The 12,552-nt window shown below is 42.9% G+C and overlaps 1 protein-coding gene across 2 annotated transcripts in view; it reads left to right on the top strand.

The window, feature by feature from the left end:
• Positions 1 to 12,552, top strand: part of LOC126256707 (acylamino-acid-releasing enzyme-like) — a 129,378-nt gene that overhangs the window by 48,531 nt on the left and 68,295 nt on the right. For both annotated transcript variants that reach the window (XM_049955503.1, XM_049955504.1), the window contains exon 7: positions 7,981 to 8,152. In XM_049955503.1, coding sequence (XP_049811460.1) covers positions 7,981 to 8,152 — 172 coding nt within the window. The remainder of the gene's footprint in view (positions 1 to 7,980; positions 8,153 to 12,552) is intronic.

Genomic DNA, 12,552 nt, shown 5'->3' on the forward strand with positions numbered 1-12,552 from the left:
TAAGCGACACGGCTCGGCCACTACGACAACATACGAATTCGCCCGGGGCGCTGGCCGTGGGCGATCGTGGGTGCTAGCGCCCCAGGGGCACAGTTTGGACGAGCCTGGTGTAGAGTAATGGAAAATGCTGTATAGGACAAACAATTATGAAACCAGGGAAGCGGCACCTCTGTCATGACCAGTGACTGCTAATACGTAACCTGGTTGCCCAATATGTTATGTTTTTGTGTCTAGTAACAGTTAGTAATTTTTAGACCGGAGTGTACCATGTGTCCACAAAGTCTCTCCACAGCGGTGAGCCTCAGGTGTCTCACCTTGCGGGGCGTGTAGGGTTCATGTCTCACCTGAATGTGTTCCATGGACCTGCATTGAAAGTGGGTGGGTAGGGGGTGGGGGGGGTTGGGGTTGGCGGTAGGGCAAGTAGTGTTGTGTACGCATTGCAGCTGTTGTGTTATTGTCTACTTCTTGTGTAAACTGAATGTAGTCAGAATGCTTACTATTCCTGAGAGAATGGTCTTTATGGAAGAGGTTTTCCATGTGGGAAGAAACTTTATAGAGCATGTGAGGTGGCAATTTAGATTGTTTTCCTGATTTGAGGTATCCGCATCATGGCACTGTTATTTAATTCGCAAATTCCAGACAACAGGTTCAGTTCATGATGCACCATGAACTGTTAGGTGCACTACTTTAACAGAACGGAAACTGAACGACATTTTGGAAATCGTATTGCGGAATCCAACAAAATCAGTTAGATTGTTGCAAGAGGGTAAAGTCTCTTGTACAATGGCACATAAGACCATAACCAAAGAACTGAGGATTTATCCCTATAAAATTACTGCTTTGCAACAATTACATTTTATGAATCATGTGAAACGAATTGTGTATTGTAAATGATTTTAGCAATTTGTTAACTGAAATGATGTTGGTGTTTTAGATTGAACCTTTTTCACGGATTAGGCTTCGTTTCACCTTTCTGGCTACATTAATTCCCAAAATTCACGAATTTGGTCATCAGAAAATCCGCATACCTTTAGAGAAACAGCATTGCACACAGAGAAAACTGTACTGTGGGTTGCCATAACGTGAGTGTGAATTATAAGGCCGATCTTTTGTGATACTACCATCACTTTTGGTGTCTATTGTTCCCAGATAATTTATCCATTTATTGCCCTTCTGAATGAAAATGAGATCAATAATTCATTTTTCCAACAAGGCAATGCTACTGCTCATAAGACACGTCAACCCCTTCGGTGAAATCTTTGGAGACAGAGTAATTATGAAAGGTCTCTGGCCCCTGCATTCACCAGTTCTGGCTCCGCCCAACACCGGGATGTCTACCGTGGGCGGCAGTTGCAGGGATGGGCGCCGCCAATTTCATGTTCGTGAGGGGGGAAAAAACCTTGTCTCGCAAAGCACCTAGCATCCAGCGCATGTTGGTCTATCGATTATTCATATGATTTTGAAATGCATCCCTGTTGATTTTTTAATATTTTTGAAGACATTCTAAGTTGATTTCTGAATGAATCATAAGTTGATTTTTGAATGAGTGCGTAATGTATGTTATGTCTCTGCCAGAGGAATCCCGGTTGCATCTAGAAATAAACTTCCCTGCAGACCAAGCGGATGGGGCTTTATGAGCTGAGTGGAACAAAGCCGAACAGGTGAATGCCAGTTGCTGTTTGTTATGTGGTTGACAGGGTTTGTGAATGATCAACTTTGTTATAATTACTAGCGAAATCCATAGATTCAGACTACCAGCATGGAAATAAATGATAAACAGGAATAACAGATTAGAAAGATTATCTTTTCGGTGTCTCCAAAAAAATGAAATTTTGACAGAAAAGTTTTGGCCCAGTCAGTACACTAGTAAGGGCCAGTTGTACAGTCCCTGGATAGCAGCCGCTTAAGTTCAATTCTGGGAGTAGTGTGGAAAACACATTGTACGAACACGTAATAACACCTAACCAGAGAATAAATGCAGTATAACTAAACAGGTGATTGTGGCAAGGTTAGTAAAGTTAACCAGAGAACGAGTATTGACACTGACAAGAATAGTACAGAATTAGTGATGACAAGATTGTTAGAACGAGGAAGGAGAAGAAATGGGGACATCACAAAAATTATGGAAGAATATGACGATTCCAAATTTATACAAAAATTTTGTACTACTACTTTTTGATCTCATGCTTGAGAAGCTGGAATGTATGAATGAAGTGTGAAACTTATTTCCTAACAAAAAGCTTTTTGCTTTTTGTAGGCCTAATAGGCATTTGATATTGGTAATTCATGAATTGTGTTCTGTCGTGCTATAAAAATGACCATTTGTGCCAAAACAGTCTCGTTTATTGGGTTTGTGTTGCAATTGCTACAATATCGGACAGGCCTATTTCATTTCGTCTAGCAGGCAGTGAAAAAATAGACATAATCAGATCGAGAAATCACCCCAGTCTTGGGTACTATTTGTATTAACGGCTTTTTCAGTATTAGACAGTGACATTTCAATTTTTCATGTAGCAAAATGTTTGACGAACTTTGATGAGGTGATAGATCCTTTCATAGAAAGGAAAGCATGCCGTGTAAAGCTGTAGCAAGATTAGAGAGAAAAAAATGGTTTTATATATCCTATATTTAATTTTGTCACACAAAACACTAAGTTATAAAGGAATAGGCAATAAAGAGAGCAAATTTTCTGAAAAGTTCTTGTTCTTCCAGTACCAAATAAATCCACTCAGCATTAATTGCAAGTTTTTTTAAAAGAGGGGCAGGATGCCAAACTGGCCGACTGGGAGCAGGAGAGGCACCACAGGACATTTTAATTTCCACTGTCGTGAATATAATTTGATGGCATCCATTACAAAATAAATATGTTTGAATTCCACAGAGTGAAATACAGTGATGTGTGATAGAAGAATGCTGTGTGAAGAGGCGTGACACTGCCACTTCGGCTCACTTAAGACCAAATAACATGTTTTATGAGGTCTGTCTAAAAAGTATTCGATCTTTGATTTTCCCATGCAAAATAGAGACGATAGTACGGCTCCACTGTGCACAGTAAAGGAAGAGAGTGTTATGCGCATGCATGAATTTTGTCCCCCGCCTTCCAGTGTGTCAGTCACTGCCTATTGGTCGCTGAGTGAGGTGCTACACAACACATTCATCAGATTACTGATTCTCTCAAGATGACTGAATGTGTTGAGCAAAAATACTGCATCAAATTTTGTCAGAAACATGGTGATTCTCAAAGCGAAACAATTTGTAAGATTCACCAGGTGTTTGGAGAAAATGCGATGGGTGTAACACAAATTAAGGAGTGGTTCAACCGATTAAAAAATGGCCGCATGTTAGAATGAACTAACTTCATTTGTTTTGAAGTGTGGCCTACAACTTGACTTTCGAGTCTGGTTTTTCAGGTGTGGCTTAGATTTGGATACTTTTTTTCTTGAATTTCGAGTCTCATTTTTTGGGTGCAGCTTACGTTCAAGTGTGGCTTAGATTCGGGTAAATTCAGTAATCTGGTCTATGTTGCGAGCCTTGTTGTTTTTTCCAAGGGTGTTAGATAATTTGCAGCCTTCCTTAGTGCCCGTGTTTCAGCTACTGCTTATTTTGTGGTGGCCCCAATCGTAATGAGTGTTTTGTAAATAATTTGGTCTGAGATTTTTAGTGCATTTAATTTAATTGTGGCATTGCCAAATGGCTAGTGTGAGAATTAAATATGATAGATTTCTGTCGAAGTAACGCTGTTTTCGGTTTTCTTTTAATGGCTATGCTTTGAGGTCACTATAATTTGAGTATTATATTGTAAATGTTAACTTTGCGTTTTAAATTGTCACTTTTCATCTGGTTAATAAAGACGTTGATTAAATTGTGTTGCACACATCTCAACCCTGCCTCACCTTTCCTAGCTACCACCACAAGGGTGGTCAGTGAGGAGCATCAACTTATTCGAACAGGATTAGTAGGAGTGTTAAGATTCTCCAGTAGTTAATTTTTTATTGGGGGTGGGGTGGGATAGGGTGGGATAGAGTAGGGTGGGGGTGGGGTGGGTGAATGAGTGAAGGGGAAATCTTGGTGTACACACAAGTATATGTTCATTTAATAATCAAATCTTATTCGTGAACAAAGTACACAAACTGAATGTGGATTAAGTGTTATGTGATGTTATTGTCTTGTAAGTTACTTAAAAGGTTTTGTTAAATACACTTTTATTGTGGTACAAGATACAGTCATACCTATTAAGGTGTATTTTGTATGTAGATATTAATGTAATGAATACAGACCAGTCAGATATTGAATTTTTTATGTGTTCTTGCCCAGAAAATAAAAGAGAACATCCATAGGCAGAATTCTCACTATAAAGTAAATAAATGTTCATACTTAAGATGAGACTGGCAAGTGCTGTTCATTCATGTATGAAAGGCTGTTGCATAAATATGTTGTCAGTCTGGATTAATATTAAACAAACATCATAGCATATGACTGCATAGCAGGTGAAGGGGTTATTTTTCACTGATAATCTTTTGTAGATAAAGTGATTCTCGCCTTGTGTAACCTTTTCCTCAAATTGCATGTCCAATGACTGTTCTTATAAAAGGCAGTTAACTAGGAAAAAACTGAATTTAGGTAGTTAACAAGTCAGTGTTCTTTTTCTTCTAAGCTTTTCTTGGTGAAAAAATAACAATAATTATTATTAAAAAAAAAAAACAAAGAACAGAACTGTGCATTGTTACCGAGTTCGTTATCTTAACATCTGCATAGCAGATGTAATAGTGCCCAGTTTATGGCGCACAGCGGACGAATTTCAACCGACCTCGGCACCCCCTTGCACTACATTATTTATATCAAATTTACAATAATTGTATTAGAAAGTGTAACTAAGTTTTACTTTACCTTTGATTGTGCCATTGGTGGAATATGAGTGTTAGTGTCAACAATTTTCTACCTCTGCAGTTGTGGTCATCCAGAAGTGCTGATTCACAGGAATAAATTCTACTTGCAGTTTATACTAGACTTTGTGAAGTGATGTTCATGATATTTAAAATGCAGGTGGGGATCATCAACCATTTCATTTACAACATTTGGAATTATTACTATTTCTATAGAAGAATTAAATGTGGATGAGTTTCACAAAAGCCACTGAGGACTTATCCCAGTTTATTTACAGGAAGTTCAATCCATACCACATCAAAGTTCCTCCTAATACAAACACAATCTGCTGTGGTAGCATGAAAGCCTAACCAATAGCACATTTGCCATGCAGTCCACAGATTGCATCATGGGTGACTCAGATCAGATCTTGGCTGGTTTATATGCTTCATTATGGCATGGTCGGCATCAGAGGGTGCTCATGATGACCAGCACCATCTGAGTAGTGACGCAATGGTGGTCGGCAGTATTGTTGCACCAGCTACTTGTTTTCCATTTTAATGTCGAGTGGCATGACAATTCCCATCCACCTCCTGCATCTCACCCCACCCTGTCAGCGGTTGACTGCAGGTGGAGATGAAAATAGGTCGTCCTTGGTCCAGAGGAGCCACCACCAGAAAAGACATTGGATTGCTGTATATGCATTGCTATGAAAGGATGGGGTAGAACAAGGCTCAGTGGTAGTTGTACTAATCACCACAGGACTGGAGGGTCTAGTGGGGGCAGCGAAACAAGCTGCTGCTAACCAGGATGGTGGAGGTGAAGGTGATTTCGGTAGCATCTCTGAAGTCCATGGGCAGAGGCTATGGGCTATGTCACTAACTTGAGACAGGCTGAGATCACTCCGCAGACCCAAGTTCGACAGTGTCTGTGCTTATGGTCCCACAGTGGGGTGCCCACCTGGAAAGCAGTGCAGTGTGCTGGCTGTGGACATAACATAGGTGCCCATTGAATTCACTCTGCTGGGCTGCGATCTTCGATCATGGTGGCCACGTAAGTTGCTAGAAAACACAGGTGTGGTGTCAAAATTGTTTCCTTGCTCGGGGCAGCCACAGCATAATTTTTATTTGTTTGAGTCCATTGGCTGAGAAGGTTAAACTCCATATCTATTCACGGATGGTTGCCTGAAAGAACACTTTTTAGTTGTTTGCTGTTTTGTGTATCATGAACCGAAAAGTGTGAAATAAGTCTCTCCCAAAAACGGTGTTCACTGTGGGATCAGCTACCACTATAAAATGTACTGGATGGGTGACTTGGTGGTTAGCAAAACTGGAAACTTTATTAGCAAGGGCACATGATAAAGCCCATGGGCAGAAAGATTTGGTGGTGATCTGCTGACTTGAATCATCACAACTGGTATAGTTGTTTATGAGGTTGTCTGGACCATGGAGCAGGTGAGGACTGTACTGGAGGCAGTGTAATGTCCCTTGGGACAAGTGCCAGAGAGCTGACCTCCATGACATCATCTTTCATCAGAAACAAACTCTGGGTTGCATGGGCAGTTTTATAGACTTGAGCTATTTGCATTATTTCCCCTCAGTGAAGGATACAAATCCTGCATTACATGGTTCCTCACGTCCAAGTTGGGGGTCAGATACACTTCAATATCCCTTATAGAGTCCTCATAATTCTGTCCACGTAAACATTTGAAATCGCAATATCCACTTAATCCATGTAGGTCTGTGACAGTTCCAGAATATAGATTGGGGCCCATTTTCAGCAACTAAATTACTAATCTGGGTGCATAATATGTTTCTTCATCTAAAAATGGTCTTGCAATAAATAAAATATTCTAGGCAAGCCAAGTTCGCAAGTTTCATTTTTGTACTAGATGTTGTTACAGTTCTGGATTTCCCAACAAGAACATGAGCTTTTGTCTTTCCATATCAGAAATTTGACAAGCTGAAAAATATAACTGCAATTGTTGGGGGAAGCCTGCAAAACCGGGGTGCATGGAAGACGTATCTGTTACACTCGCTAATACTTACACTGCCTGTAATATTACTGCCATTAACGTGTGACAACCCCACATGGTTTGTGTTAATTGTAGTTCGTTCAAGGTTTGGGGGGCGGAGGAAGCCACACGCTTGTCTAATTACAAAAATGTTCGAAGTTCTGTTTGCGTCTGTCATAGGCCATGAATCGTTGATACTTTTGTAAATTGTGAGTTGCACACGAGCAAGTGAGATCTCACCCTGGTTTGTCTACAAGAGATAAATATAAGAAGGTCCTTGGAAACAGAACAAGCTAACTTAAGTCCATATTCCAATGCAAAGTAATGTCCTTGCCATGTCAGAGTTCTGCCTAAGAAAAATAGGATCCATGATACACAAAAGCCTAACCAGTAGCACACTTGTTGTGCAGTTTACAGATCGCAACCTGAATCACAGCGGCCCTGGGCTTGCTTATATGCTGGATTGTGGTGTGGTCTCGTAATAGGATACTCCTGATGACCAGCACCATCTGACTATTTGCACCACAGTGGTTGACAGTGATATTCCACCAGCTTCTCAGTTTCCGTAGTAAAGTCAGGTGCTGCCACTACAGGCAATAAATTGCTTTGATGCTAAAATGAAAGAACTTCCTGTTTTTAAAAAAAGTAGAGTTAGAATTTTGTTTCTTGAATTGGAACTGTAAAGTCTGCTGTTTTTTCTTTTATATAACAGCAACAAATGACAAAAATGTGGATAAATATTGGTCTTTATGGCATTTTTTGCTGGTATTGTAGCATCTTTATACTTTGAATACTGAGAAGAGAAATTATGAATGATTGGGAGAGGCAAAAACAATTATTATGTGAGCTCGTAGCATAATATGTAGTAACACATTGCTGAAAGTGAGTTATAAAGCTCTTTACATCTTTAATACTCTCTCTTTCCCACATGCAAGCAGGGCAAGGAATGACAAAAAAGGCAAGTAAAACTTGTAAGTTATTATTCTTCGTGCCATCCTGTTTTTAACATAGCAATTTAATATCAAGCAGAAATAAAATATCTCATTGATAATTTGTGTGCAAAATTAAATTATAGAATTTATTTCCATTGATATTATTTACAGAAGGAAGTTTTGGTTGACATTGTGCGTCGCAGTGTTAAAACTGCTGGTGGTAGTCCATTTTATGGACTGTACAATCAGGCACTGCCACGGCGTTGTTGGAGTAGTGATTCCAAACGCATCTTACTGAGTACCCCTCAAAGACACAAGGTGAACTCCTACGTGATTGACATAGGTAAGTCTGATATCTCTGTGATTCTCAGTCTATATCAAGAATAGTGAGCAGGAAAATTGACAGTATTCATTTTACACCTGATAAGCTGAAATTGCAAACACTCAACGAGGCAACAAATTCTGTACAGAATTTGAAATGGGTGCCTCCAGTCTAACCATAATTAACGAAATACTGCTTGAGGAGGCATTTTGAGAGAGCATAGGTCAACCCATCTACAACACAGAGAGAACAAGTGATGTACTGTCCCATACCACTCTCCCCGGTCTGTAACTAAGAGAATTCTCAAAGAGTTCATAGTGATCTCTTCAATTTTCTTGATTTGATTGAGTAATGGTGTACTTTTGGGTGTATCATTGAACAATGTTTTGACGAGCAGCTTGCAGCATCTGAGGAAGATCACTGAGTTGGTCATTGAAATGTTGTGTGTAAAAAGTGGCATCAACAGCTCAGCAGTACACCCAAAAGCACACTGTTAAGAGTTGATAGCGACCTACTGGTTAGGGGGGGGGGGGGGGGGATTATTCGAAGTTAAGTGCGAGGACAACTTGCACTTGAAGGATTCTGTATAAATTATTTTATTGATACTGATACTGGCAAGATATCAAAATACAAGGGTCATTCAACAAGTAATGCCCCACATTTTTTTCTCAGAATTTATTTATTGTTAAGACATGTCTTGTCCATGTCCCATTTTTCTATGTCGTCTCCATCACGTTCTATGGCTGTACACCAATGTTGTGAAAGAGCATGTATTGCCTGCTGGTAAAAGCTCCCCCTGTGGGTCCAGGGGTTAGAATAGGCCCAAGGTATTCCTGCCTGTTGTAAGAGGTGACTAAAAGGATTCTCACACGTTTTGGCCTTTAGGTGATGGTCCTCTGTTTGGTTCGACCTCAATTTTTCCAAATTTTCCTGAAGAGCGAGCCAATTGGGAAAGAGTGCCTTACATGGTGGTTCGTGTCCATCATGCGCTGAGACCTCTCGCATCCTTCATTGACGTGGATCTGCACTTGCACTCATTCTCCAGCTGTTGAGTTAGGTCACCCTCCTGGGTGTGTTTTCCTCCATCCACTGTGCAGTATCGTTTTCTGCACTGACGATGATAATGGACCTGTTTGCTTGGTTGCCGCTGATATCCAGCACGGTAGACAGTCCGTTGTGGTGGGGCCGCCATGTACCCTGTTGGTTGTAGCCCCCTGACCACTGCTGATGCCTGTGCTGTTAACTCCTCACTTATGCCAAGGAGTAGATGCTTGTCACCCTGGGACATCTGGACTCGCGGCAATGGCCATCCTGCCAGGTGGCCTTTGCTGCGACTGGGTGGTGCCCTTGGGGAGGGCCGCTGGTCAGAGTGGGTGGCATCAGGGCAGATGACGCGCGATGAAGCGTACCATGTCATCACTTGCTGGTGATCACACACCAGCAGTCTCTAAGTGTTCCAAGTCTCAGTACAACGCAAGGAAGTACAACCCTAAATCATTCCCCTACCTGGCCACACCATGGGAGGAACGTCAGGCTAAGGATGGCAGTGAATCTTATTCGGCACAATACCTTGTATGTAGAAGAGCTGATGGGGACTCCTTTCTTTCAATGAAGCCTCAGTTTTGTTGTTGAGCATTAGAAGACAAGTTTGAGGATTTGGAGGGCTTGTCCAAAATGTGATCAGGGTCAGTCTTGATAAAAATGGCATCCTCTGTCCAGTCACGGGCATTACTCGCTTGTGATACCCTGGGGGATGTTTTTGTTACCATCACGCTTCATAAGAGCTTAAATATGGTCCAGGGTATTATATTCCACAGGGACCTTCTTTTGCAGTCTGACGACGAGCTGCCCACCAACTTAGAGCGCCAAGGTGTTCATTTCGTCTGGCGCGTCCGTAGGGATCCGAGGGATAATCAGGTTGCCACTGGTGCTTTCATCTTGGCCTTTGAGGGTGACACATTGCCCGAGAAGGTCAAGGTGATGGTCTATGCTGTGCTGTCAAGCCATATATCCCTACCCTGAAGCGGTGCTTAAGTGCTGGATGTTTGGCCATATGTTGTCCCGCTGTACTTCCAGCGTCACATGTTGAGATTGTGAACATCCTTTGCATCCCAATACTCCATGTGCCCTGCCTCCCATCTGTGTCAACCGCAGAGAGCATCATTCCCCTTGCTCCTCAGACTGCAGGATTTTACAGCAAGAAAGGAAAATCGTGGAATATAAGACCCTGGACCAACTGCCCTACACTGAGGCTAAGAGGAATCCTGTGGCTATGACCTCCTCTTACGCCGCCGCTACAAGAATAGTTGTAGCCCCATCAGTTCCACGAATTCCAGTTAGCTTTCAGAGCCAGAAGACTCCACCTGCCCCCTTGATGGTGGGGGAACTTCCCTTCCTGTTGCTCCCACACCACCTACCTTGGGAGCACTGCCCCCACAACCATCGGGGAACCAGTTCCCACTTCTCAGTCGGAAGTCTTCTTCGGTTTCTCTTGCTAGGAAGGGATCCCTTGGGTCTCTCCCTTCCCAGGTTTCTGCTAGTGGGAAAGATGACACTTGCCAGTGGCTGAAGTGCCCAAAAGCAGCTGGTCGTAGGGCTTCATGATCACCCTCAGTCCCTGAGCTGAATCAGTGAAGCCCTCACAGCCAGAGAAAACCAAGGAGCAGCGAGAGAAACCCAAAAAGAAGACCTCCAAAACCAAGGGAATTGCAGTGGCAGCCACACCACCACTACCTACAAGCTCTGAATCTGAGGACGGGGTGGAGATTCTGCCATCCACTGAGGACCTAGCTCTCACCAGACCCTCAGACACAATGGATATAGACTACCCAAGAAATAAGTCAGCGGCGGCAGGTGACCCTGATGCGTAAACTGCCTCATTGAATGTTCCATGCCTTCCCAGCCTCACAGTCACATTATCCTCCAGTGGAATTGCAGCGGTTTTTTCCACCACCTGGTTAAGCTACGGCAGTTGTTAAGCTTTTAACCAGCTTTCTGCGTTGCCCTCCAGGAGATCAGTTCCCAGCAATGTGGACCCTTTGCAGCTACAGGGGATATTACAAGAACCACAGCAAATATAATAGTGTGTCAGGTGGAGTTTGCATGTATATCCTGAACTTGGTATGTAGTGAGCCTGTGCCCCTTCAAACCCCTCTTGAAGTTGTGGTTGTCAGGATACGGATGACGCAGGAAATAACTGTCTGCAATGTATATCTTCCTCCAGATGGTGCAGTACCTCTGAATGCATTGGCTGCAATGATTGCTCAACTGCCTAAACCTTTCCTACTTTTGGGAGATTTTAATGCTCATAACCCCTAGTGCGGTGGCACCGAGCTTACTGGCCGAGGCAGAGATGTCGAAACTTTACTGTCTCAGTTCGACTTCTGCCTCTTAAATACTGGAGCCATCACACATTTCAGTGTGGCTCATGGTAGTTACTCAGCCATTGATTTATCACTTTGCAGCCCAGGACTTATCTCATCTATCCACTGGAGAGCACATGACGACCTGTGTGGTAGTGATCACGTCCCCATCTTCCTATCATGCCCACGGACACCTATGCAAATGGGCTTTCAACAAGGCAGACTGGGAAGCCTTCACCTCTGCTGTCACTGCTGAATTTCCCCCACATGGTGCCATTGATGTTGTGGTTGAGCCGGAAGTTGCTGAGGCAATTAAAGAGCATCGGCGAGCTCTACAGCGACATAAGCACCACCCTTCCCTAGAGCACCTAATAGCCATTAAACGGCTCCATGGCCTTGTTTGCCAACTTATCAAAAGGCAGAAACAGGAGTGTTGGGTGAGGTATGTCTCGACCATTGGGTGCCGTATGTCACCTTCCCAAGTCTGGGTGAAGATCAGATGTGTTTTTGGGTACCAGACCCCAACAGGTATCCCTGGCATTACAATCGATGGCGTGTTATCTACCGACACAAACACGATTGCCGAGCACTTTGATCGAGCCTCTGCATCGGAGAATTACCCCCCAGCCTTTTGAATTCTCAAACGGCAGATGGAAGTGTAAGTCCTCTCGTTCACTACACACCACAGTGAACCCTATAACACCCCATTTACAGTGCCCTTGCACATTGCCCCGACACAGCTCCTGGGCCAGATTGGATACACAGTCAGATGCTTAAACAGCTCTCGTCTGACTACAAGCGACATCTCCTCGTCATCTTCAACTGGATCTGGTGCAATGGTGTCTTTCCATTGCAATGCCAGGAGAGAGCACCATCATACCAGTGCTCAAATCTGGCAAAAACTTGTTTGATGTGGATAGCTATCGGCCCATCAGCCTGACCAATGTTCTTTGTAATTTGCTAGAAAGTATGGTGTGTCGGCGGTTAGGTTGAGCCCTGGAGTCACGTGGCCTACTGGCTCCATGCCAGGGCAGTTTCCGCCAGGGTTGCTCTACCATT

Source organism: Schistocerca nitens, chromosome 1 (genome assembly GCF_023898315.1).
Source record: "Schistocerca nitens isolate TAMUIC-IGC-003100 chromosome 1, iqSchNite1.1, whole genome shotgun sequence".
Lineage (NCBI taxonomy): Eukaryota > Metazoa > Arthropoda > Insecta > Orthoptera > Acrididae > Schistocerca > Schistocerca nitens.